This window comes from Monodon monoceros, unplaced genomic scaffold (assembly GCF_005190385.1).
Source record: "Monodon monoceros isolate NGI ecotype Baffin Bay Population unplaced genomic scaffold, NGI_Narwhal_1 Super_Scaffold_8, whole genome shotgun sequence".
Lineage (NCBI taxonomy): Eukaryota > Metazoa > Chordata > Mammalia > Artiodactyla > Monodontidae > Monodon > Monodon monoceros.
In genome coordinates, this window is record NW_021703785.1 from 8420441 (window position 1) to 8448411 (window position 27971).

Here is a 27971-nt window from a genome sequence, read left to right on the forward strand (position 1 = left end):
AGATTATAAGGGTACTCCTTAAAACAAAGGTTCAAAACATTCTCATGATTAAAAGTAGAAAGCAAAACTTTATTGATGAAAACTTCTTAAAAGTTCCAGTATGAAGTAACAAAATCAACAACCTACAAATCTTTCAGTCCTTTGCATTTCAAGCAAAATATTCTCTTCAGAAAAATGCCCATTTCATAATATATATCCCCTTCTGTAGGCTAGGCATGTCTGAGTGGATAAATGGATATAAAATTCAAAAGAGAAGAAAATGAAAATATTTTAAAAAATAAAAATCTGAACGTTCTCCTTGAGGTGTATTACGATGTGGTTACCAACATATTCAGCACCTTGTAATAATCAAGTTACTGATTTGAGTCCCAGAACAGCCCCTGAAATGAAAGAACAAGAGATCCTAGTTGTTTGTGAGTCACAGGTTGGCAGCAGAAGAAAAACTGACAGCAACTGGAGAGGAGCTTAAATACATGAAATCCACACTTTCTGAACTATTTCACACTCACTTCAAGCAGCTAATTGTCTACATGTTTTTAAAAAGGAAAGAGCTCAGAGTCTGGAATACGGATAGTTGCCCTCTGAGTGGTGGGGTATTCCTAACACGTCCTTAATTCTGTTATCAACATATGACGCCATATGTCAACTATCAGATCTCATCTCACAGGTTACCTTGGGTATAGAAACTTCAGATGCCACTTGTTCTTTTACTCTACCCCTAAAGCAAGGTTTATTGTAGACTTATGAGTCTTTCAAGACCTAAAGTTCTTGTCAGCATTTGACAGTAACATACCAAGAAAGTCAAGAGTACCTGAATCGATGCACTAAGTCACCCATCTGCACCAACAGAAAAGATCAGTATCTTGAGTCTTTTCTCTTTTGCCTCTTTATTGAGAATCCTGAGAAAGTTGATCAGGAAAAAAATGAGGCAGGCAAGATACCACTACAAGTAAAAGAATTTCTAGACTCACTAAGTCATTTTAAATGAGCTTTAACCGCTAGAGAAAAACTAGAAATCAACAGCCCCAATTTGTTTGGGCAGATACTTAGTACCTTACATTTTGAGCTTGGGAACAAAACTGCAACAAATATCTGGGGGTCAAGTCATAAGAAATCACTTCATGCTTAAGTATTTCAAATCGTGATGCTATTGAGTGAAATTGTGTTTGATTTGTTTATGTGTAATTTTATTGGACTTTGTGAAACTGCCCAGAATGTTTATATACTCTTAACTTTTAAAAGGACAAAAAAACTCTGTGCTTATCTGGTTATATACCGGAAATCACCCATCATAATCATATACAATCTTATTTACTGGAGAAACTACAAGGTTATGTGTTGTACCACAAGATATGTTCCTATTTAATACAGACTTAAAATCTTGTACTGCCTTAATGCAGTCCTGTATAGACAAGCTGCGTGAATAACACAAGTCGTCAGTATGCAGCATGGTCAGTCGTTCCCATCGTAATCACTGTAACCCTGGTAACCACTGTTCCTTCTCTCATGGATACTTGACATCTTTTTCCATGTCAAGTCCTGATGGAAACTAGCGCTAAAAGACCGGCCCAGACGCCCATGCTGCTTCTTGGAGATATTGTCCTCACTCTCAGATTTGGCAATTCCCTGGGCATGTGTTGAAGGTTGTGATTCTTGCCTAATTGTTCCAAATGGAAAGTTCCAAAGGCCAAATCTTTGCCAGTTAAGTCTCTGGAATGCTATGATGCAATGCAAATTTCCTCCAACCTGAGAAAAAAAAAATGTTGGGTTCAGAAAATGATAGGAAATTAATTATACTAATATGTGGGTTCCCATGAATTCCCTTATTTTTCCCCCTTCACCTGCATCAAAACAGGGCTGATCCTTTGATTCATAATCAGATCACATTATCCTGCATCTTTCCTGACCAGCTGCCTTTACAAAAATATAACAATGCCCACAGGAGGCAAAACCCCTTCCCCCCATATGCCTGTCTACCACTCACACACGCTGTACCCGCCCAAGTTGACTAATCCAAACACCAAGATCGTTCCTCTTCCTCTCCCTCCTACGCATTCTTCATATGATAGTAGGATAATATGGACGGGATGTCTACTCAATCCACAGAACATACCATTCCCTGAGAACCACCCCCAGCAGCCTTGTTGGTACACATGGCTCTGCCCCATGGCCACAGTTAATCGCCCTGGGAGTGAACACCTGACCCAAGCTGGGCCAAGACTACAGAACTGGGCTGGAGGCATGCCAGTCTTAGTCTCGACCGTTCATCTGAAAGGGAGACCTAAGTTGAAAGATGATCTTCGGGAAGTAAATAGACAAATAGACAGCTAAGAACAACACAACTCCCAAGAGAATAAGACAGACTAGCTCCCTGGCCCCTGCTAACGTTCTCTTGCGTGGTACCAGTTCCCCCTGAATCCAGGCTAGACTTCTTAACCTTTCCTTTTGAAGATACCCCTGTGTCCTTAAAGTAATTTTCACTTTTCTCTCTAAAATGGTCTGAACTGGGTTTCTGTTATTTACAACCTAGAGTGCTGGGTAAAATAACTGCATTTTGGCCAGTTGAGAAATACTTTGAAATACAATGGTGTTCTTACCTTCTTTGTTTTTCGATACTGCAGCCCCCTCTCTAAGTGCCGGATATCTAGATATTCTGGATTTTGAGTGTTTAGATCAGTAACAATATCCGCCCACCTATTGTTAAGGAAGATACAGCACAGTTTTCTTTAAGTTCAAAATACTATTGTAATGGAACTTTTCACATGAGCAATTTGCTACAAAAGCACCATGGCAATAATTCTCTTATCACAGGATTGTTGCATCCAATAAGCTTTCATAAATCCTTGTTTTTATGACAATTCTGTTTATCCAACTATTGCCAAGGTTAAAAGTGGTTACTTTGCATATGAAATAACTATATATCAGCCTGTTAGATGACATCCTGCAGGGTAACATAGAAACATTCGATATTTCCTTTTTAATTGGAGTCAAGTACATTTTCAAAAGATGTATAAGTTAATATGTCTTTACTCACAAACAACATGATTGATTGTATAGAAAATCCAAAGCAATTTGTAACTGCTTTGGATTGCAAAACTATTACTAAAACCAATAAGTGAATTTGGTAAAGATGCAAGATTTAAGTCCTATATAGAAAAATCCATTGTATTTTTGTACACTAACAGAAAATAATTGGGAAATGAAATGTTTTAAAAATCAATTTGCAAGAATAATATTTAATATCTTGTAATAACCTATAATGGAAAATAATCTGAAAAAAATATATATATATATATAACTGAATCATTTTGCAGTACACCCAAAACTAACACAACATTGTAAATCAACTATACTTCAATTAAATAAATTTACAATAGCATCAAAAAATATACACACTTAGGGAAAATTTTAACAAAATACATATAAAACTCTATGCTAAAAATAAAAAACATTGCTGAAAGAAATTAAAGCTCTAATTAAGTAGATATAGTCTATGTTCATAATGGGAAGACTCCATATTGTTCAGATGTAATTCTCCCCAAACTAAACTATGGATTCTATGAATTCTACTCTAATCAAAATTCCAACAGGCTTTTTAGCAGAAATTGAAAAAAGGGGGGAGAGGGAAGGAGTTAACATACTTTTTGCAGTGAATAGCAGGATGTTTTCTACTTGATTCTCCAATTAAGATCCAATATTCTACTTCTTGTGGTGAGAGGGGGCCCCTGCTAAATTAAAGATACATTCACAGTAAGCTTCATAAAGTCAGTCACCTCCTTGAAAATATTGCTTCAATTATACACTGATAAAAGATACACTGAAGTTTATGCATAGATAGCAGTCACCAACACTAGAATAGATATTGGAGTTTAGGCTTGAACAAATATCTGAAGGCCATTAAAGAGAAAGCATAAATTAAATTTAGTTTTAGAGGGCTTCCCTGGTGGCACAGTGGTTGAGAGTCCACTTGCCAATGCAGGGGACACGGGTTCGTGTCCCGGTCTGGGAAGATCCCACATGCGGTGGAGCTGCTGGGCCCGTGAGCCATGGCCGCTGAGCCTGCGCATCCGGAGCCTGTGCTCCGCAACAGTGAGAGGCCCGCATACCGAAAAAAAAAAAATTTAGGTTTAGATCCCCTCTTACAAAATATAGGGCTAAAAATCCACCTCTCAGCATTTAGGAGGAAAAAAAAAAATCCTAGCATGCTACCCGCCAGTACCCTTAAGCTACACTTCTTTCAGTTTGCATTCAAAAAGTTTCAAAAGGCATCCTAAAAATAAAAAAAGCAGCAATACACCTGTAGAACTTTTAAACATACTGACACCCTAACCCCACCCCTGGAAACTCTAATTCAAGTAGGTGTAGGGTGGAGCACAGGGAAGTATTTACACAGCTGTAAAAGCATCTCAGGTGGTTCTTAGGTTCAGGCAGAGGTGAAGAGCTCTCCTCTAAAGGGGGCCAAGTAGGAGTACCTACTTCTTCACGTTTTACATTTGACAGGTGTCTGGAGTAAGGTGAAGTTGCAGGATCAAACTATAGAAAAAAACCACAATAAACCCCACAGCCAGAGAGATGAATAGGACACTTCAGCGTCTGGAGAGACACCGTGGTTTTTCTCTTGCTTCTCGTTCACAAAAATACAACGTCCAGCTTCCCCACCCAAAGGCCGCATGGCCTCCAGCCTCAAAGAACCCATCCTACCCCAGATGACCAAGCCACGTTCTCCCAGCCTGACCTTCAGCCCTCGCTGAGAAAGCAATGCTGCCTGTCCTCCTTCTCATTCACCAATGCCACCCACCCAGATAGAACAAACCAGAACTCAGCTGGGTGAGGATAACTGTGCCTATCAATCAATGCTTCTACCCAGAGTACTCATGGCTTCTGTTTTCAACATTCTCAAATAGGACACTTCTTCCTTTGCTTTCAACTACGCTGGCATTATCTCAACCCCATCAATAAGAAAACTTGCTAAGGAGGAAAAAAAGTATTAACATTCAGTCACCCTCTCTTATTTACAGGCTGTCTCTTCTAAAACAATACAAGTTTACCTGGAAGTAGACATACATAGTTAATAAAATAGAAACTTTGGATCAACAAAGGAACAAATATAACCATTAGGGTAACATGGTTCCTGATATTAGAAATAAAAATTGGCTGCAGGCTTCCTGGTAGCCAGGACAAAAGGGGAACCCTGATAAATTTCATGTTATTCACCATAAGAAAGGAAATGCTTTTTAATGTGCTCAGTTGCGACAGTCTTCTTGACACTAGACTCCACAGTACATTTTCCCTGTGGGATCCTGGATGAGATCACTGAGACATAATATTTGTAAAGTCCTTTGCAGCCGTTTTATAATAAACATAAAAGTGATTTTTCAAATGGCTTTCTCTTTTCATGACTCTAACAATAGTATCTAAGTGGATAATGTAAAAGCACAATTAACCAAACAATTCCGCAGACGATTAAGCTACTATGTTTAAAAGACTAGTCTCAGTTGATGTAAGGAAAGCAAATCACGAAGTCTTCCAATGTCTAATTAACCAAATATTTCTTAAATGCTTTCTACAATATATTTTCCTGGTGGAGTATCCACATAAAATACAGAAATGCTTACCTGAATGCTTTATTAGCTTTAACAGGGGTTGCTTCAAAGCCAATTGGACAAAAATAATGATTTTGACAATGGTAGATATAAGCCAATGATTCATCTTTCAATCCATGAGTTAATTTCGACAAGGCCCCAGAAGCTACAAAAAACAAAAACAAACCAATTGAGGGACCATAAAGCACTATCTGTGCTTTATACAAACAACTAGTTAAGGACTCAAAGACAGAAAAGATATTACTTGGAACACATGGACGTTGCTGGGGAAAAACAATGAAAAGCTATCTAAAGGTTAAAAAAATAATTAATGGATTTCAGTTTTACCCTTTAGACTGAAATTCAGGCAAACTGAATAGCAAACTAAAAAACTGAAAGTCCTTGCTTACCCAAACCTTCAAATAGCATACATGCTTGTCTACAAAATTTAATTACCATGTAAAACCTAATACCTAGTGTATATAGCAATGGTCTCAACTCCTCTGGTTGTACACATCTGTCACTTGAAATTTCTGAGTAAGCATGCCCATTATAAGCATGTTTGTTTATAAGCTTTGTACATGTACTACTGTACTAATATGTCTTTATAAAAGATACACAAAAAGTAGACATTTTTAATTAGATTAAAATATAAACATTCTAATACATTCTTCCCGTACCACAAGGATCACCTTGCAGCTGCCATAATGCGGACATCCAAATCTGAAGACCACTGAGGTATATGGATAAATATAAACTCCAAACAAGTTCCAAAAATGAAAACTTTTCCCCACTAACACACACTTCAATCCCTTCTACAAACCAAAGGAAAGGCTTTCACAAGCCAAGTGATAAGAACATCTTAAGAGACGGGCTGGTAGTACCACAGCATCCTCTTAATAACTGCTTCTCCTTGTATATTTCCCATGGCTGCATATATTACTTATGAAGTAATTTCAAAAGTATTACCATAAGAAACGAGTTTTCACCAGCACTAAATACTTAAAGCCATTAACTGAGGTTTCATTAACTTGCATCTCCTGGAAGACACTAAATTATTCATGAACAAATAGCCCATTAAAACTGGAAATCCTGAAAATGGTTTAAGTCGATGAAAGCTTGCAAGTTATGGTTTTTCCGATTGACTTTCTGGCCACTGAAATAGCTGAAGACCAAAAATGGCAGGTCAACGGCTGTAGAAGAGCCAAGGAGGCGGGACCCCGCCCCGACTTCTGCAGATACAATTTGTGAGTTCCAAGGAGACAGTAATATTTCTGTCTTAAACTCTTTCTCCAAGGTTTCAGCTTGGCCTTCCCCACAGATATTTACTTCATGGCGTACCGCCAGAGCATACCTGCACACAAGGCAATCTGTTCTACTAAAATCTCTATTTCATAAGGATAAATAGGTCTTTCTGCTGTTTTGGGTTAATTTTCCCAGATGAGTTAAAAACTGACATCCAAGGGCAGCTCTAAATGAAGAATGATAAGACCTAAAATTCAGAAGATGGTCAATATTTCATTTCCGTAGTTGAACTTGATTGTAGAGATGTTTCAGGATAGTAAGCGAATGTAAATAGATTTAGACTCCTCCTAAATTCAGTAAATACTAAAGATGTTTATACACATAAGTGGTCTAGAAAGAACTCTTGAAATCTTTTTAAAATTGTGAAAATGCCAAGTAAAAAGTTATCCGAAATAACTAAAGCTTTTAAATGAAAGAACTTTATTGTAACTTCCTAATGGAGATGTTTAAATATTTCACACTTTCCTCCTTAAGTCAAATGTAACACAGAACAGCTGATTGCTGTGATTATGAATAGTAGTCACATAAATATACTAGAATACATCCAGGGGCAAATGAGATAGTTATGAACATTTGCTCTCATTAATATTCACAGTATTTCATCTGCTACAAATACTCTAGGACCAAGTCCTAGTTTTCTAGAGGACAGAGGTGGTGTTTCTTCTTTGGAGTAATTATCATGCTCCTCAAGGATGTTTCTTCTTCTTACTTCAAGGTTACATGACAACATTCTGATGGATTTAGATTAGGAATCAGCGAACTTTTTCCTAAAGGGCCAGTTAGTAAATGTTGGAGGTTTGTGGATCGTGGGCAGTATGCGCACTACTCAACTCTGCCACTGCAGCTGAAAGCAGCCACAGCCCAAAGCAGCCAAAGGCCATGTGTAAGCAAATGGATATGTCTTTGTGCCAATAAAACTTTACTCACAAAATGGGCTGCCGGCTCATGGGCTGTTGTTGTTTGCAGACCTCTAATTTAGATCAATAATTTTCAAACATATTTTGAGATGGAATCCCTTCTGCAAGGGAAATTTACATGCCAGCCCAGTCCATAACAGGGATCAAAGCAGAGTTGCTGTGGCCAAAGAGGAGGTATAGGGAATCTAGGTGCCCACCCCTTGCCCCCCACCAGCCCGAGGCAAACTCAATTGAGCACAGATTGAAATTTGCGCACTGAATTTCCTATCAATGGAAGGAAATTCCTATCTGAATTTCCTATCAATGGAAGGAAATTCCCATCTGAATTTCCTATCAATGGAAGGAAATTCCTATCTGAATTTCCTATCAATGGAAGACCACACTCTTTATAAAGAAGCTGAATAGCATCTCTTTAGAAAGACTGCAGCAGTAGTTCTCAAACTAGAGCACAAAGGGCTTGTTAAATAACAGATTGCTGGTACCTACCCCCTCGGTAACTGACGCAGTAGGTCTGGGGTGGGGACCGAGAATTTGCGTGTCTAACAAGTTACCAGGTGATGATGATATTCATCCAGGGGCCACATTTTGAGAGTCACTGGTCTAAGATTAAGAGGAAAATTTCGTTTAACTCAACTCAGGAAGTAAATTATGAGCATCTACTAACTACAACAGCAACCACAGGGAAACAAAAGATAAGGAATGCACAGTACCTCAAGCTGCCCTCATAAAACAAGTAACTTTGATATAGGGTGGAAAAGGACAGTGCCACAAAAAAAGGGTGTAATTCAAAGGAGAAAGCGCACATCAGGTTTGAGGAACCAAGAAGGGGGTGGCATCCAAGACAGAACATAATCAAGTGGCAGCATTTCAACAATCCAGACAGAGGAAAGAGCATGAGGAGAAAACAAAACCACTGCAGGGGAGGGATGGAATCAGGGAACAGCGTGTAGCCCAGTTCAGAATGTAGGGCACGATAATGTGGAGAGGCCTACAGTAGGGCAACCCCCAGAATTTCAGGGTAAGGTCAGAAAAAGATCACCCTCTGAAATAAAAGACAGTAAAGACAATATTTAATACATTAAGCTAGTCATCCAAGAAAGTGGTTCTATTTAGGAGAAGACATATAAATGTGTTACAGGTGGAAGCTAAATTCAGAACGACGTTGAGTCTAGACCAGAGTATATCGAAAAATCTGAAACTTAAGAGACAGAGCAACCACTACCAAACGCAGAGCCATGATGTGCATGGTGTAGAGAAAGCAGAACAAACTAGAATTAGCCAGCCTGCTGTACTGTGAAGAACAGTATATGTCCTGAGCGGCCGAGAGAATCCTGGTGCTTTTGATAGTGTATTTCTCACCCTCAGTTAATATATTAACATTCTAACATTTTTTGAGCTTCTTTAGTACAAGTCAGTTTTGTAAAGGCTTATCATCTATAGAAGAACTCCAGAGAACTCTAAAAGAACTCATTAGGATGTATTTTTATACCCTCAAAGACAAGGACCAGATTCTGTAACCCAGCAACATAGTATCATCCTGCAAGGCTCCTACTCCCTTGACATCTTTTAAATCCAACTGGTATGTAGAGGACAGCAGGGAAAGACCAATCTGTTCTTGCCTGGAATGATGCTAAGGAGTTTAGGCTTTAAGCAAGCACTAGAGAGCTCCCAAAGTAAAAAGGGATATATTAGCACCACACGTCGAAAAAATTTATCCAGCCTTGTGTCTAATATGAACTGGAGAAAACCAGAGAACGAGGAAAACAGAATATGAACGCACAGTCCACCCAAGATGCATTAAGACACTGTAGTTAACTGGTAGCAATGGCCAGGGTGTGGGTATACATGAGTTATGTCAGGATAGGGCAGAGGTAGATATTCTTGGCTAAGCAAATATAAGAAGTTACAATATCTACCAGAAGAATAAACATGAAATACATGAATAGTAGTGTAATTTTCAAGCTAGGTATTAAAAACAAATGAATCTAGACATCCTTGGTAGCTAAGTGAACCAACAGTTTGAAGTTACTCAAATAATAAAATAATAATAATACAATAATAGGAAGTGAATAATAAGTGAACCAATAGGTTGGAGCTAACATTGGCAAGTTCTGGCACAAATTTTTATTATGAGTAATTACATCTCTAAAGAAAATACTTCAACTCATATTCATAGTCAAATCTGTTAATTCTGTCTTTATTCCAGGAGTGAGCTCAGTTTACATTTCCTGAAGGCCCACTGGAAGTAAGCATGTCAATCAGCAAATAGGGAGTTACGAAGGAAGCGTAGTCCCCAGGAAAACTTAAAGCCTGTTGTGGGAAACAGGCCTGATATTCCTTAAAAAAAATCTAAACCACAACAACAAAAGATACAAAGTATTTTTTTTAATGCACACTAACAACTAGCAATGGTTTTCACTACTGAATATCCCAGAGACAAATGAGAAAAGCCTATCTCTGCAACTCTTTCTTCTACAATGAGAGGGAACAGAAAAGACTTCTGCTTGACACAGGCAATACCCTCCCAACTCTGAACACAATCAGAAGTCCCAGGGTCACACATGCAAGGCCAGGGGGCATCAAAGGGCTATTGAGAGCACTCCCTATGGTCAAGGAGACGGGCAGACACATTAAAAAGATGCAATGTAGGGCTTCCCTGGTGGCGCAGTGGTTGAGAGTCCGCCTGCCGATGCAGGGGACACGGGTTCGTGCCACGGTCCGGGAAGATCCCACATGCCGCGGAGCGGCTGGGCCTGTGCATCCGGAGCCTGTGCTCCGCAACAGGAGAGGCCACAGTAGTGAGAGGCCTGCGTACCGCCAAAAAAAACAAAAAACAAAAAAAAACAGATGCAATGTAATATAAGGCTGCACACTCCAAATGCTAAACAACAGATGCAAACAATCGGAACTACAGGAATTAAGAGAAATCCAAGCATCAGAGATAAGACAGGGCTTGCAAGGGACGACTGATTCTTGAAGCGGAAGACAAGAATATTCCAAGGGGGAAGCAGATCAAATATCCTTCAGGAAATACGCATAGACAAAGAGACAGCAAGGAGTGAAGGGTTGTAATGGGGACGATGAACACAGGAATCAAACTGGGAAAATATAGTATTGAAATTTATTTTAAAAAATTACAGCAACCATTCCTTTCCCCTCCCAGAAAAGAGGGGGTGGGGGGAGAGAAGAGCTTGTTTATCCTATTACTCGAAGGAAAAACACTGAGGTATGTTGGAAAGTATATTCTTTCTTAGTTTCTAATTGCCTGATCAATTACTGAGAGAGATTGTGTTGACAGCCTCACTGGAAACAAACAAAAAAAATTACACACCATATAAAGCCGCGCTTCCCACGAAGACAGGCCCCCCTGCAAATGCACAGAGTTCAGTTAGGAAGAATAAAAGCTAACATTTACTGAGTCCTTACTCTGTGTCAAGCAAGGTGTCAAGTGTATTACAAATATGTCTCCTTTTATCTTCACAGTGACCCCATGGGGTGGCTCAGTAAGTGAGTGTTTACGTGCCTTGTTCAAGGTCACAAAGCCAGTATGTGCAGAAACCAACATATGAACTCCAAGTTTGCCTGACTCACAACCAACTTGATAGACCTGCTAAAGGTCAACAGAGATATACCCTATTCTCTGTTCACTCCTTGATTTTGATAAACCATATACCCTCTCTGCTGACAGACTCCCTGCTTGACCAAACTTCAGTTAGGCATCTCTGAGCCCTCTCCTCAGCTAGGCTGGGATCTTGGGCTTCTGCGTCCATCCTTGCTGAATCCAGTTTTAGCAAAATTCCTGCTGAAATCAGTTTAGAGAGAATCCCCCCACCCTGAATACCTGATCAACGTCCTCACCCTTCACCCTTGGCCTGCCTGTCATAAGAATCCTGTTAGGCCAATTTAGCAAGATTCCCCACAGCCCCACCTTGATGTCTCCTCTTAATAACTTTCCATCCACGGAACCGCTCACTTTGGGAGTTGGCTACAAATTCCCAGCTGTCTTTGTTGTATTCAGGGTTGAGCCAGATCTCTCTCCCATATCCCAGTTCTGCGTTACAACAGTCTTCAGTAAAGTCTTCCTTACCCTTTTAACAAGTGTCACAATAAAATTTTCAAGTATCAGAATAAAATTTTCTTTAAAATTTTCCTTAACACTGTATTGTAGGTTTCTGATTGTAAAGTCAAAAGATGACTATGAAGGGGCTTCCCTGGTGGTGCAGTGGTTGAGAATCCACCTGCCGACGCAGGGGACGTGGGTTCGTGCCCCGGTCCAGGAAGATCCCACATGCCGCGGAGTGGCTGGGCCCGTGAGCCATGGCTGCTGAGCCTGCGCGTCCGGAGCCTGTGCTCCGCGACGGGAGAGGCCACAACAGTGAGAGGCCCGCGTACCGCAAAAAAAAAAAAAAAAACAAAAAGAAAAAGATGACTGTGAAATTTTAAAAATGGAAATTGTCAAATAATTCAAATTATTTAACTAGCGCATAACTAAAACAATCCTTAGGATCGACTCCAAAACTCTCTGTTATAATCAAGACCCTTCTAAAATAGAACTTTGTCCCTTTCATAGTCCATTGTCCTGTTGTTATATGTTATTATGCAGGTCTGACATCAAATATTCTAAAATCCTTGCATTCCCTTTTAGGAAGAGGAACTGCAAATTCCATGCTGCTTCCTGAAAGGGTTTTAGTAGCAGGCAAGTAAGCACATGCGCACACGCGCGCGCGCGCACACACACACGAACACCATGGACCCAAACAATACAATGTGTTAAAGTAGTGTTTATGACATGCCTTGAATCTTTAAAAGTTTTTCATGCAAAGATGAAAAGAGTTAAAATATTAAACTGTATATTGAAAAGTGGCCTACATATTACTATTATCTATTATGGTTTCCCCTTGGATAAAGAGTGATAGACTGTATTTTGGATTTACATCATGTGCCATGAATCAAAACCAATCTTCAAGATGGATCCTAAAGCGTGTGTGTGTGTGTGTGTGTGTGTGTGTGTGTAAATCTTCTATATGTTTACTTACCAGTTTCTCCAGCTGTTTTATTCTTCCCATGAGGCTTATATAGAACATACGAGCATCCTTTTACGTGGAAGTGGTCGTTAATTTGTCTAAACCACCTGAAAATAACAAGAAGACTCGCTCATAGCAACAGTTCCATAACAAAGAAGGCACTATTCCAACTCCAGAGAAATTCAGGCAGAGCCCAAGTCTGGCATATCTACCAGAGGTTGGGCCCAAACAGTTGGATGCATGGTTTACTATCAATGCACATCTACAGCATTATTATTTTGCAGAACTAGAAATAAGGTATTGCTTCTAAGCGAGGGCTTCGTACCTCATAAGTGTCGTATTTCCAGTGAAAGGGCCGAACCTAATATCCTCAAACGGGGGTTGAAAACCCAAAATATGTAAAGCTTCTTCTTGGGTGATAGCTGGAAGACTACGAAAGAAATATTGCCTTTCATTTCACAGTTCCAATCATATGCAAATATAACCTGTCTCAATGTTACTGTGTCTGTCTGATTTGCAAACAATTTTAGTAGTATTTTTCATTTTTATTTTATCAAAAATAATGCATGCACATATTTTTAGCTAAAAGGCCTAAAACAAAATATGGCAGTTTTTCCCCAATTTATGAAAAATCTGTTCTTAAAAATCTTCCATTATAGAAAAAGCAACACCAAATAACTTTTGAATTTGGAGTTGAGGGATACCACTAAATTAATATACTTACTTTCCAGCTCCCATTGTGCTATATAAGAAATTCCAACAAGAAATTAATGAGGAGATACCACAAGAAGTCTTATACTGTGGTCGGCTTATGCAGTACCTGAGAAAATAAGACTGTTTTCACTTGAATGAATACAAAATATGCATACAGAAATAGAACACTCATGGCAACTGAGTGTGTTACATAATGAAAACTTTGATCATTTAAACCACCAATGTAAAATCTTTATTCATTTAAAGTATTTTCATATTTATTCAACACATTATAAATGCATAATGACAATAAATCATGTATTTTAAGAATGATGGCTAAGTATGACTAACTATTAGTTAAAGTGGATGTTACCCAAGCCAATGGAAAATAATGAAAGATACATAAATTTAGACACCAACGATTAAAATTTCGATGTAAACTCCTAGTTGAGCTACACATATGATTATTTGCAACTTCAGTTATAGTTCTTTATACAGTGTGGATATTAACCCCTTATCAGGTATGTGATCTGCAAATGTTTTCTCCCACCTTGTAGGTTGCCTTTTCACTTTGTTGATTATTTCCTTTGACGCACAGAAGTGTTTAAGTTTGATGTAGTCCCATTGGTTTATTTTTTCTTTTGTTACCTGTGCTTTTGGCATCATACCCCAGAAATCACTGCCAAATCCAATGTCATGAAGCTTTTCCCCTATGTTTTCTTCTAGGAGTTTTATAGTTTTAGGTCCTACATTTATGTCTTTAATCAATTTTGAGTTATTTTTTGTGTATGATGTGAAGAAAAGGTCTTAAAAGACCTTTTAAGAGGTCTTTTAAGGTATCCCTCATTCTTTCACATGTGGGTATCCACTTTTCCCAGCACCATCTTCTGAAGAGACTGTGCCTTCCTCATCCTGTGGTCTGAGCACCCTTGCAGAAGATTATTTGCCTGTTTACATGAATGTCTATTTCTGAGCTCTATTCTGTTCCACTGGTCTATATGCCTGTCTTTATGCCAGTACCACACTGTCTTAGTTACTGTAGCTTTGTAATATGTTTTGAAATCAGGAAGTGTGTGGCCTGTGTTGCCCTCCTGCAATCACCACCTTCCCTGTAATTCACTAGAGGCAGTGTCCTCAGCTGGTATCTAGGGGATAAGCTGGAATCTTGGTGGCAATCGGCACAATGTTTCCTTCTGCAACCTTCTCTGCATTTCTGTAGTGCTAATCTGGATCTCCACAAAGAACCCAGATTCTTCCCCACTGACTCAACGGCTCATACCCTTAGATCTAACCAAAGAGTCACCAACCAGTTTGGGGTCATCCATGAACTTTAAAGAAAACTGCATTGTTTGAGGCCAGCCGTAATCTGTGAGTTCTTGGCGTCTACTTTCTGTTAGTCCAGAATGCACAGGATTTGAAAAATGTATTAGAGCCTATGGTTTGGGGATGATGCTATTTCTTTGCTTCAGGGAAGATAGAGGTTTCCACATTTTTCATTTTGCTCTTATTGTTTTCATGGGTTTGAGGGAAGGAGTGGAGTAAAAAGACATTACTCTGTCATATTTTAATCTCCCCCTTCCATCTTAAACACTTCTTCACAAATCCTTGGGAATCAACCCTAGGCACTTTTAAGATTTTTCACATTTTTTCATCAATCCAAACTTGTTTACTGGTCTTGCTCATGACCAGCTTAAAGCTTTTACCGACATTCTACTATCTTCTGTGGGTCTTTCCATTCCATCTCTAATCTTGTAATATACTCTGGGAAATAAGCTTGCGATCCTGGTAATTTTTCCCCCTCGATTATTTCTTCTATCTGTCCTTCCTCATCCAAGTCTTTATGTCCTCACATATTATGCTATTAAATATAATTACTCATATATGTGGTTATAACAAATCTTAAGTCTAAGGGATTCAGAGCAAAATGCGCAAAGCCTCGCTCCAAAAAAACTAAAATTAATGTTTTTGATTTGTGTCTCTTCTCCAATACACTCTACATACTAACTATTGATACTAACAATTTATCTTTGTAAAATAACCTTTTGTTAAGAAATCATCAATGGCTTATCTCTACTCCAGAAAAAAGAATCTAAATCCTTAGCCTGATATCCAAGAACTAGATTGTGACGTGTGTTATAAAGAAAGAACATGGGGACTTCTCTGGTGGCACAGTGGTTAAGAATCCGCCTGCCAATGCAGGGGACACAGGTTCAAGCCCTGCTCCGGGAAGATCCCACATGCCGCAGAGCAACTAAGCCTGTGCCCACAACTACTGAGCCTGCGCTCTAGAGCCCATGAGCCACAACTACTGAGCCCATGTGCCACAACTACTGAAGCCCGCGTGCCTAGAGCTTGTGCTCTGCAACAAGAGAAGCCACCACAATGAGAAGCCCACGCACTGCAGCAAAGAGTAGCCCCCGCTCACCACAACTAGAGAAAGCCTGCACGCAGCAACGAAGACCCAACGCAGCCAAAAGTTAATTAATTAATTAAATAAAAAAAAGAAAGAAAGAACATGGACTTTGGAGTCTCTTCAGTTTCAATACCACATCTGCATATTTGCTATGTGACACTGAGTAAGTTTCTTAGCTTCTCTGAGCCTCGCTCCAGACAGGCTGATCTACTTTTCATCACCAACCTGCCAGACACTTTCCCACCATCCGTTCAAAGACCTTTAGACCCTCCATCCCCTCAGATTTTCTCTCTTAAGACCCAGCTCCTCAGTGAAGCCTTTCAGTGATCACTACCGCCTCTCATATTGGTTGTTTATTCCCACCCATCATCTGACAAATTTCCTGAGATATTTTACATTTTCCACTGTTCTCAACTAGATTGGAGAACAAACACCCGTTTTGTACATCTCTGTATTCTCAGCCCACAGTAAATGGTCCAATATTTATTAAATAAGTGAAAAAAATCTAATATTTCTAAAGCCTCACACAAAAGGATTTTTAAAACCTCAAATTATAGATCAGTAATATTTAAAAGCTATCACAAATTAAACATCTTTTTCTTTAGAATAGGAACTGTATGTTAAGGTCACCAAATGGCCCCAGTTGGTAAGTGAAAGATCTTATTAAAAGAATGCCAGTAAGTAAAGGCAGAAGAAATGATAGAATTTTGAAATTGCACCATTTTATAATAGGATTCGGGCAGGGGTCATCAATGGGTCTGGCTGAAACCACGAGGTGAAAAGTTGACGGTTACCTAGATGCTAACCCAATGCCACCGTCACCCCACTGATTACTTGATGGTTCCAGAAGAAAAAAGGGAACTTGACAATGTGGGCTAAGGCTGTTGCCACCTCCTTAATCCAGTAATCACTCTTAGGATCTCTAATATCAGATGACCAAACACCATGTACCTTCTGATGGGATATCAGGATGAAGGTCACAGGGCCACCTAGGCAGTGTTCTTGCCCAAAATGTTCAACCAGAATCTAATCAAGTCTTTATATCTAACTTCCGGTTTATAAGACTGATGTTATATGAGTAATTTAGACCACCAGCAGGAAAGGAATCACACAAATTGGGGAAGAATCAGATGGGGAATGTTCTAGTTCAGAAGAGATTTATGGGCCACAACAAGCAAACACAATATGTGGTTCACGGTGGGTCCCACTCTGAACAACCAAGTGTGAAGACATTTTCGGAAAAATCTGGGAAATCTGAATTTAGCCTGGAAATGAGATGCTAAGGAAATATTGTTAACTTCATTAGGTATGACAATGGTACTGTGGTTAGGTAAAAAAAAGGTCAATTTTTAGAGATTACCATCGTCTGAGGTCTAATACTTTCCGCTGCTTAATATCTTCAAGAGGAGAATACTGAGGCCACTCCCTTTGATGTCTTCTTCCTTTCTTGTCTGAAGTTTTTTTCTTGGAAATTTGCTTCTTTCCATTGCCTAGAATACAAGAGTATAAAATGAAGTCAAATGAAGTAAGATGCCAAGGCAATACAATTAATTATGTAACAAAATATAAAAGTAACTAGGTCTGAAAATGCTATTTGCAAACATACTGAAGAAATACATGTATCTTCAAGAATACGCCCCTGCCTTAAAGAGAGACAGAGAGAATAAAAACACATTTAAACAACCATGAATGTTACTTCCTATCAGGTTCTTATATTCCAATTCCTGAGCTAGTTACTTAGCTAGTAAAATAATCAATCACAAAATGTTTTGCCACATCTAGAAAATAAAATTACCAACAGTAAAATATTTAACTAGACCACTTTCCAGAAAATGAAACCTTTCTATAAAACAATAAAGCCACATTAATGTAACTCTGTTGAGAAAGTAAAAGCAGTAGATCCAGTAATCCGATGATGTGATATTTAAAAATAATTCCAGGCCTACAGAGACCACAAAATGGATTAAGAATGATGCACATGGGCTTCCCTGGTGGCGCAGTGGTTGAGAGTCTGCCTGCCGATGCAGGGGACACGGGTTCGTGCCCCGGTCCGGAAAGATCCCACATGCCGCAGAGCGGCTGCGCCCGTGAGCCATGGCCGCTGAGCTTGCGCGTCCGGAGCCTGTGCTCCGCAACGGGAGAGGCCACAACAGTGAGAGGTCCGCGTACCGCAAAAAAAAATAAAAATAAAAAGAATGATGCACATAAGTACATTATTAAAATGCAACTTTAGCACCAGGAGCCAGAATGGAAAACAAAGTCTCCTTTCTGTGTGCAAGTATGTACACATGTGTGGGCACGTGCACACACACACACATCACACACATTCTCCAAAAGACACAGGGGGAGGGGAATTTGGGAGCCACACAAAAGGGGAGGCAAAAATGAAAGTGAGACTTTACACTCTTTAATTTTTATACTTTTTTATTTCCGTCTAATCGATCACCCAGTCAAAAAATTATATAAATTAAAATATTATTAAATAACATCCAAGCCTCATTTCACTAAAACACCATTAACATTTCAGATAGCTACGTGCACTTTAAAATCTCTCACACATATCATATTTTAAACAAAATAAATCTGTTACAAAAATTAAATAAAAGCTAATATTTCATTTTTATGAGTTAGTCATAAATTATAAAACATAGATTATATAGATATATGCCTAGAAAACAAACATGGAAAAGGATCCATTTTATTCATTCTACAATGAAACAATTTAGCGCCCAAAACCAGCTGGAACCAACAAGGACTTACTGTATAGCACATGGAACTATATTTAATATTTTGTAATAACCTATTAAGGGAAAAGAATCTGAAAAAAAAAAAAATATATATATATATACACACATATGTATAACTGAATCACTGTGCTGTACACCTGAAACTAGCATGACATAGTAAATCAACTATACTCCAACTTTAAAAAATACATTAAAAAAAACCCAGCTGGACCTCAGAAACTGTTGTTACACAGGGAATTTCTCTAATTTGTGTAAAATGGCGTAATATTGAACACTAGAAAAATCAAGAAACAAGGATTTTTTCCTCCTTCCCTTTAGTTATTCTTCCTAAGTCTTCACAGAAACGCAAAGTTTCTCCCAGAGCTGAACAACCCCTGGCAAACACGAGCAAAATCTCATTCTGACAAATTTCTTTCAGTAATAAAATAAATCTTAGTGGGTGAGAAGATGGAAAATCTACTTTCCACCATTCCTTGAGATGTCTTCACTGTCCAATAATGACTTAATTCCCTAAGGAGTTTTCCAGCCACATAGATTTTTAGTGACTAATGAAGCACAGTAACCTGTGACCTCAGCAGCTCATAGGGTCATCTGTACCCACCTGCAGTCCTCAAAGGCTCACCTGAGCCTGCCCTCTGTTCTCTCCTAGCTTACTCCCATGAACCCTGGGATAAAAAAAAGTATATATGGTCTATATGAACATCCTTCATGACATCTCCACACTGCCAAAGAGAGAGCTGGTCCCACAGGCAAAATTCCAGTCAATTTGAGGAAGGAAGCTCTGTCAAAGTGGAAGCCACATTTGAGAGGGGAGCATAAAAGAGCAATGCCTGAACATTTTTATCTCCCCATCACGTCAGCTCCAGTAACCATTGTCCACTGCCCCTTGTTATTGCCATATTCCTTTTTCCATCCCTCACCCTGCTTACAACATACCCAATTTAGCTCCCAAACCAAAAATACACACACACACACACACACACACAGACTGGCTTTTAGAGAAAGGTACCAGGATAGCAAATAAAAATAGAATACTCACCATCTTTTTGACTTAAATAACCACAGGACAGAGTTCCAGGCAATTACCGTCATTAGAACGTGAGGTTGGGGGGATCCCAGAAATAGGGCCAGAGAAGGGAAGAAGCCAAATTTGACCCAAATCTTAGGCTGACCCTTGAACTGTGCACGCACAGAGCAGAGCCCAAACAGTACAGCTAAGGCTAAAAGAATTGAACTGAGATTTGAGATGTCCTCAGAGGACACAATTTGCAGCTTTAGTCCAACCAAATTAATTGCTGCTAAAATTTTAAAAACAAACAAACAAATAAAACACTCTTTGGGGGACTATATCAGAATCCAAAATCACCATAACATTTCCACCATCCTGAATACAATCCAAAAGTACTGAACACGTGAGAAAACTGAAATATGTGACACATTCTCAAGAAAAAAGATAAGACCAACTCTGACATGACCAGCAGGTTAAGATTTTAAAGTGGGTATTATAACTATGCTCTGTGAGATGGACAAGGTGCTCTAGCAATGAATGAAAAGATAGCAAACCCAAGAAACTATTTTTTAAATGTAAATTCTAGAACTAAAGTAAACAATATCTTAAATAAACAATTCACTGAATATACTTGACAGCTATCTTTAAGAGACAAACTTTAAATATAAAAAGACACGGTTTGAAAATAAATGGACAGGGCTTCCCTGGTGGCACAGGGGTTAAGAATCCGCCTGCCAAGGCACGGAACATGGGTTCAAGCCCTGGTCCGGGAAGATCCCACATGCCACGGAGCAGCTAGGCCCGTGAGCCACAACTACCGAGCCTGCGCTCTAGAGCCCGCGAGTCACAACTACTGAGCCCACGAGCCACAACTACTTAAGCCCACGTGCCTAGAGCCCATGCTCCACAAGAGAAGCCACCGTAATGAGAAGCCCGTGCACCGCAACGAAGAGTAGCCCCCGCTCACCACAACTAGAGAAAGCCCACGTGCAGCAACGAAGACCCAACACAGCCAAAAATAATAAATAAATTAAATAAATAAATTTTAAAAAAAGAAAATAAACAGACGGAAAAAGATAGACCATGCAAACATTAGTCAAAAGAAAGCTGGAATAGCTATATTAATATCAAACAAAGTAACCTTCAGAACAACAAATATTGCCAGGAATAATGTGGGATGTTTCATAATGAGAAAAGGGTTAATTCAAGAAGAAATAAAAATCATAAATGTGGGCTTCCCTGGTGGCGCAGTGGTTGAGAGTCCGCCGGCCGACGCAGGGGACACGGGTTCGTGCCCCGGTCCGGGAAGATACCACATGCTGCGGAGCGGCTGGGCCCGTGAGCCATGGCCGGTGAGCCTGCGCTCCACAACGGGAGAGGTCACAACAGTGAGAGGCCCGCGGACCGCAAAAAAAAAAAATCATAAATGCGTGTGTACCTTATAACAAGGCTTCAGATTACATGAAACAAAAATCAACACAATTAAATGGAGAAAAGACAGCTCCACAATCATAGTTGGAGACTTTTAACACCCCATTTTCAGCAATTGTTAGAACAAGACAAAAATTAAGTAGCAACATAGAAAATATGAGCAACATTTTCAAACACTTTGATCCAGTAAATATTTAGAACACGACACCCCACAACTCCAGAATGCACCTTCTTTTCAGGTGCACAGGGAACATTCAGCAACAGAGACCATATGCTGCCTCGGGAAACAAGTCTCAGTACATTTAAAAAGACTGTGAGCTTAGCACAGGGAGCTATACCCAATACTTTGTAATAACCTATAAGGGAAAAGAATCTGAAAAAGAATATATATATATATATTCAGATTATATATATATATTATATATATATATATATCTGAATCACTGTGCTGTACACCTGAAACTAACACCACATTGTAAATTAACTATACTTCAATTAAAAAATAAAACAAGACTGAGGTCATATGTCCTCTGGAACTAAATTAGAAATCAGTACTTAGAAAAGCCCTAAATACCTGGAGATAACATAGCATACTTCTAAACAATCATGTATCAAAGAAGAAATAACAAAGGAAATTAGAAAATACTTCAAATTAAATGACAATAAAAATAAAGTGTATTAAAATTTGTGGACTGCAGCTAAAACAGTACTGAGTGAGCAATTTAGAGCATTAAATACTTCGGTAGAAAAGTCTTGAATCAAGAGGTTAGAAAATGAAGAACAAATAAACCCAAAGTAAGTAGGAGGAATGAAATAATAAAGATCATAAATCAATGAAATAGAAAACAGACAATTCAGAAAATTAGCAAGCTAAAGCTGATTATTTGCAAAAGACAAACAAAACTGATAAACACCCAGCTAGGAAAAAAAGAACATAAACTACCAGCATCAGGTATGAAAAAGGAGTTATCACTAAAGACCATACAGGTGTTAGAGGGAGAAAACAGACTGTTAGAAACAACTTTACATTAACACCTTGATAACGTAGATGAAACGGACAAACTAAACTGACAGAATTGATGGGAATCAAGACAACTCCATAATCATAATTAGAGATTTTTAATACCCCTCTGAAAACCCCTCAAAAAACAGGAAGAGAGAACACTTCCAAACATGTCTTAGGAGACCTGCACAGACATTATGAAAAAAAAATTATAGACCGATCACCCACAAATAGAGACACAAAGTGAAATCCCCGGACACCGCGAGAATTACAAATTTACATAACATTCTGTAAAACAAGTTGATTTTGCAAATGAATGAGTAGACAGAGGTTTTACAAAACGATCAGAGAAGCCTAGAAGTAAAGTACAAACCTGACTTCTGCCTCTTTCTAGCTGTGCAGTTGTGCCCAAGCAATGTATCCCCTCTACGTCTCCATTTCTTCACCCATAAAATGAAGACAACAGTACCTACCTCACAAAATTCCTGTCTTACTGTGAGTTCAAAAGAAAAAAGTGGAGAGCATTAGCATCTGCTCCAGAACCACCACATTGTAATTGTGAAGGTTGTACACTACACCCTCTTAAACTGGGCAGTGCACAGCCTACTCAGTGGTACCTGGAGACCCTGTTGAGCGTTCAAAAATTTTTAACAACAGAAAAGCCAAAATGTTATGTAGTAAAAAAGAAAACTATGGGCTTCCCTGGTGGCGCAGTGGTTGAGAGTCCGCCTGCCGATGCAGGGGACACAGGTTCGTGCCCCGGTCTGAGAGGATCCCACATGCCACGGAGCGGCTGGGCCCGTGAGCCATGGCCGCTGAGCCTCCGGGTCCGGAGCCTGTGCTCCGCAGCGGGAGAGGCCACGGCGGTGAGAGGCCCGCGTACCGCAAAAAAAAGAAAAAAGAAAAAGAAAACTAGATTTTTTTTTTTTTTTTTGGCTGCGTTGGGTCTTCGTTGCTGCGCACGGGCTTTCTCTAGTTGCCGAGAGCGGGGGCTACTCTAGGTTGCAGTGCGCGGGCTTCTCATTGCAGTGGCTTCTCTTGTTGTGGAGCACAAGCTCTAGGCACGCGGGCTTCAGTAGTTGTGGCACGTGGGCTCAGTAGTTGTGCCTCACAGGCTCTAGAGCGCAGGCTCAGTAGTTGTGGCGCACGGGCTTAGTTGCTCCGCGGCATGTGGCATCTTCCTGGACCAGGGCTCGAACCCATGGCCCTTGCATTGGCAGGCGGATTCTTAACCACTGCGTCACCAGGGAAGCCCCAAAACTAGCTATTTAATTGAGAAATATGATTCATGTCACTGCAAAACCATGAAGTAGTATGTTATTCTAGCCACATCATTAACCATTACTAAACTACTGAGTACTTATCTACAATACTTGTGTTTTACAGCACTCTTAAATTTGTTCAAAGCTCTCAAAATGCAAAGGTTATGTTTGAAGTTTCCAGTGGCAACACATTAGTGAACTAAATGTCCTACGCCCAAGATTATTTTTTAAACTATGTCGACAAACAACATGATAGCAATGTGCCTTGTTTGGTATCATAAAAAGAAAATCTGTCTGAAGGCAAGTTTAAACAAGCTATATTGCTTGTTTTCTCCCTATTTTCACATGAGAACATCATGGCTCCTTCCTTACCTGACTTGTGTTTCAAATTCGTGGTCACTCCATCAAATTCAGATTTGTCAATTTCCCACGCAAGAGGTAGCTTGCCCAGGCTGTTGGATAAGTTTTCCAAGCTATTTTCTTCATTGTAGATGATTTCTGATGTACTAGTCGGGATGCCAATGTATCTTGAGGAATTATTTCCAGCAGATAAAGAGGTACTATTGGGGAGGCAAGAAGAGCGGGTTGGATTTGGAGTTTTGTAGATTGAGGTCGCCTGGTTGAGAAAGGCATAGTCTGAACAGATGGCATAAATTTTCTCCCGAGTGTGGGTCACTGGACAGCTCCATGGATAATGACCATCTCCTTTGGGACCCAAGGGTTCTCCCGAGGCACGAGTGCAGAAAGATTGTACGGCACCTTGTAGATTCTCTTCGGGAGACCTTCTCTCAGATTTGCACTCACCATTTCCAGAATCATTTGTCCTTTCTGCTTCTGCAACGTTAGGCATTGAATGCAACTATAAAAGTTCTGTTATGAGGAAGAGGTTGCAACTCTTTCTATTTCTTGAAAAACAGCTGTGACAATTGTTTACAGCATTTTACAACAACGTGAGCGCTGCAAAAATGGGCTCCTAAGAAAAGAGGGAAGAGAAAGAAAGATCAACAATCCACTAGACACTACAAAAACACTAAAAAATATTTTCAGTGTTTCATATGCCTTCATTCAATAAATGTTTATTTTACAACTACTCTATGCTTAAGTCATGATCACTGACCATCTGTCTTGTTAAAAATTATTTTAAAATGATGCTTTAGGGCTTCCCTGGTGGCGCAGTGGTTGAGAATCTGCCTGCCAACGAAGGGGACACGGGTTCGAGACCTGGTCTGGGAAGATCCCACATGCCACGGGGCAACTGGGCCCTTGAGCCACAACTACTGAGCCTGCGCGTCTGGAGCCTGTGCTCCGCAACAAGAGAGGCCGCGACAGTGAGAGGCCCGCGCACCGCGATGAAGAGCGGCCCCTGCTCGCCGCAACTAGAGAAAGCCCTCGCACAGAAACGAAGGCCCAACACAGCAAAAATAAATTATAAATAAATAAATAAATAAATTTATAAAAAAAAAAAATGATGCTTTAGGATAATAAAAAAGACAAGTAACTCAATTCAAAGATGGGAAAAATATCTGAATAGTCATTTCTCCAAAGACGGTGTAGAAATAGTCAAGAAGCACATAAAAAGATGTTTAGCATCCACAGCCATCATGGAAATGCAGACCAAAACCACAATAAGATATCACCTCACATTGACCTCACATACCACCTCACAAACAGATTAACAATAAGGATCAAACAGGATGTGGAGAAATTGGAACCCTCATACACTGCTGGTGGGAATGCAAAATGGTCCAGTAACTTTGAAAAACAGGTCCTTAAACATTATACGTAGAGTTACCATATGATCCAGCAATTTCACTCCTCGGAATATATCTAAGAGAAATGAAGACATGTGTCCACAGAATGTTCATAGCAGCACTACTCGGAATAGCTAAAAAATGGAAACAATCCAATGTCCATCAATAGATGACTGGATAAATAAGATGTAGTCTATCCTCCACCTCACTCTCCTCTCCCCATGGGCCACCTTTCCTTTCTCTGAATGCTGTCTGCTCCTTCTTCCCCACCTTTATTTAGTTAATTCCCATTATCCTTCAGATGTCAGCTCAAATGTCACTTTCTAGGGGGATGATTTCTTTGCTCCTCCAACCAAGCCAGGTCACCCTGTACAGACTCGTACCTCGTTCACAGGTCTTTACCAGGGTGCAATTCTACCTTGTGTGTTAGTGTGTTTACATGATGAATGTCTGTCTCCTGCAAGTCTGGTTTTCCTGCCTACTGTATCCCCAGGGCAATTTGTAGAAGTCTCATCAACAGATATTCTTAAGTCCCTGCACCATGCTGGGTATTACTGTAAGCCAGGGATTTGGAGCCTAGATTCAGAAGGCCACCAGGAATGGCCTTAGCAATCAAGAGCTGGAGTTCTAGCCAAGGGCACTCTTTTTCTCCTTCCTGGCTCTCATCTGTGAGAACTGAGGTTCCCTAATCCAGTAAACGAGGTCATGCTGTATGAAGATTTACTAATAAAAGTCATTGCAGGACCTAAGCTCAATGACTTAATGATTTATTCATAAAATCATATCACAAGCAACAGAAGTACTGTTTAACTCTGTGCAAAAGGCATTTTATAAAATGGCCAGCTTTAAATGCACCGCCGGAGTAAGGATTTTTAAGTCCCTGGAAGGAACTGCTCTGTAAAATAAACATTTGTAAATCCAATGTTCATGGCCTGGGTTACACTCTCTTTTCTGGTTAGATCCTTAAATCCTTATTTTTAAGCATCAAGCTTGCTTAGAGAACTAAACGTCTTAAAAAGTCTCTTCAGTAAAGCCTTCCACGTATGACAACTATTATGATCTGTATTCTGCACGGAAGGCCGCTTAGACGCAGGGGCAGGTAAGGACTTACTAAGGAGGACTTACTTATTGTCTTTATTACTAAGGAGAATAAGTAATATTCTTCTGAGAGCCAGACGCACTAAGCCTCAGCAGGTCTGATCTCGGTCCTTCCCCTCCAGACCCTTCCCCACGCCCTCCACGCCCCTTCCGCGGTCAGACCTGAGCCCCTTCCCAGGCAGAGGCGCCGGCTTCCGAAGGACACCGGGGGTCCTCCCGCACTCCGGCCAGCGTTGAGCCCAAGCTCCCGGGCAGGCGAGCGGAGGGCCCTCCGCCCTTCTCTGCGAAGCTCGCGGCGCCTGGAGGCCCCCAGGATGGAGGCAACAATCGCGCAGGCCCGTCCCCGCCGCGCGGAGCCGCTGTGTGCGGAGGCGGCGCGGGCGAAGAGGAAGGAGCGCGGCTGCGCCCCCTGCCCGCGCCGCTCGGTGGTCCCAGCGCCTTCGAGGGCCGCGCGTCGCCGGGTCCCCGCAGCGAGGCCTCCGGGCCCCTCCTCCCGCCTTCCGCCCGGCGGGAAGCCGGAGTTCTCGGCGACGGGGAGCGGGCAGAGGCCGGCGGGGTGTCAGCCTCCTACCCGCCCGGGGGCCCGGGGACGCGCGCGTGCTCAGGCGCCCGGGGGGGAATGGGACGCGGGCAGATCACTGCTCCCGGGAGAAGAGGGAGCCCCCGATTCGAGCTTTTGAATGCACTAGTTGATAGCATTACTAATGACAACTGCCGAAAAGGAAACAGTAAAGAAAACCCCCGCCCAGGCCCGCTTTGGCTGGCGGTTCCACCGGCCCATCAGAGTTTGGGGGGTGCAGCTGAAAAGGTCGAGAGAAGGGAGGAAGGGAAGGAGGAGGCTCCCGGTACGATTTCAGAGCTGACCGTGACCCCTCCTGCGACCGAGCGGGCCCCGAGCGGGCGTGCAGGGGCAAGGGGACGGCCGCCGCGCGTTCCGGTCGCGGGCCCTGCCGAGCGTGACGTGGAGACTGACGCCGGGCGGGAGCCACCGGTATCCCCGCGGCCCCTCCAAACCGGGCTTTGTTCCCGAGAGGACTCGTCCTTTCTCTCCCGGACCCTTCCCGCCACCCTGCGGCCCAGCTCTTCACCCCACTTCTTCCCCGGAGGACGGGTCCCCACGCACTGGCGTCCACTCGGATGGCCACCGGGCACCAGAGAGGCCAGAGGCCGCCGGCGCGCAGGCTGCGTTGGCGACGCAGAGAGCAGGTGGGCGGCGGCAGGCCTGGTCCGCGGCGCTCCAGTGCCCGGCGGAAGGCACAGCGCACAGTCGCCGGTGGCCACCTCGGCCCCTGCCCACAGCCCGATGTACCTCTGGCCTGTCCGGTGGGGTCGGGTCGCTGCGGCCGCAGCGGAGCCCGGCACCGGTCCCGGATCACAGCTTCCAGCGCTCGGCCCGCGACGCGCCTCCGGTTACCCTGGGGCTGGCGTCTCTCGTCCCATCGGAGCGCGCGGGGACAGCGCCCTGACGGCTGTGCCGGGCGACCGATCGTCAGATATCATTGACAACACCTTCCTTTCATCGTGTTTTATACCTGCCCTCTGCACGTGCGGGGGACAGAGTGACAATTTTAAAAAAAATCTTCGCTGTGCCTCCAGGCCCACGTGCCCCTCTACTGGGCAGCTACTATTTATTTGTCCGCTGAAAGCGGTGACAGCAAAGTAAATAAGTGAGAGATGGTAAAACCTGGCGGGATTTCCGCTAGTCCTGTCGCGAACTACACGTCCCAGGAAGCCTT

The 27971-nt window shown here is 41.4% G+C and overlaps 1 protein-coding gene across 2 annotated transcripts; it reads right to left on the bottom strand.

Moving 5' to 3' along the window:
* Nucleotides 1-48: 48 nt before the first annotated feature.
* On the bottom strand, nucleotides 49-27905 carry BIVM (basic, immunoglobulin-like variable motif containing). 2 transcript variants are annotated; one of them, XM_029210101.1, is made up of 11 exons: nucleotides 27545-27787; nucleotides 23759-24359; nucleotides 22498-22617; nucleotides 17295-17424; nucleotides 13553-13648; nucleotides 13154-13258; nucleotides 12841-12935; nucleotides 5616-5748; nucleotides 3642-3728; nucleotides 2598-2694; nucleotides 74-1746 (listed from the first exon to the last, which is right to left on the bottom strand). In XM_029210101.1, the coding sequence occupies exons 2-11, from the start codon at nucleotides 24234-24236 to the stop codon at nucleotides 1453-1455; spliced, it is 1635 nt and encodes a 544-aa protein (XP_029065934.1). In that variant the 5' UTR covers nucleotides 24237-24359; nucleotides 27545-27787; the 3' UTR covers nucleotides 74-1452. The 2 variants fall into 2 exon arrangements, with proteins under 2 accessions (XP_029065933.1, XP_029065934.1); XM_029210100.1 differs by lacking the exon at nucleotides 22498-22617 and having other exon boundaries at nucleotides 49-1746; nucleotides 27545-27905.
* Between the last annotated feature and the right edge of the window lie 66 nt (nucleotides 27906-27971).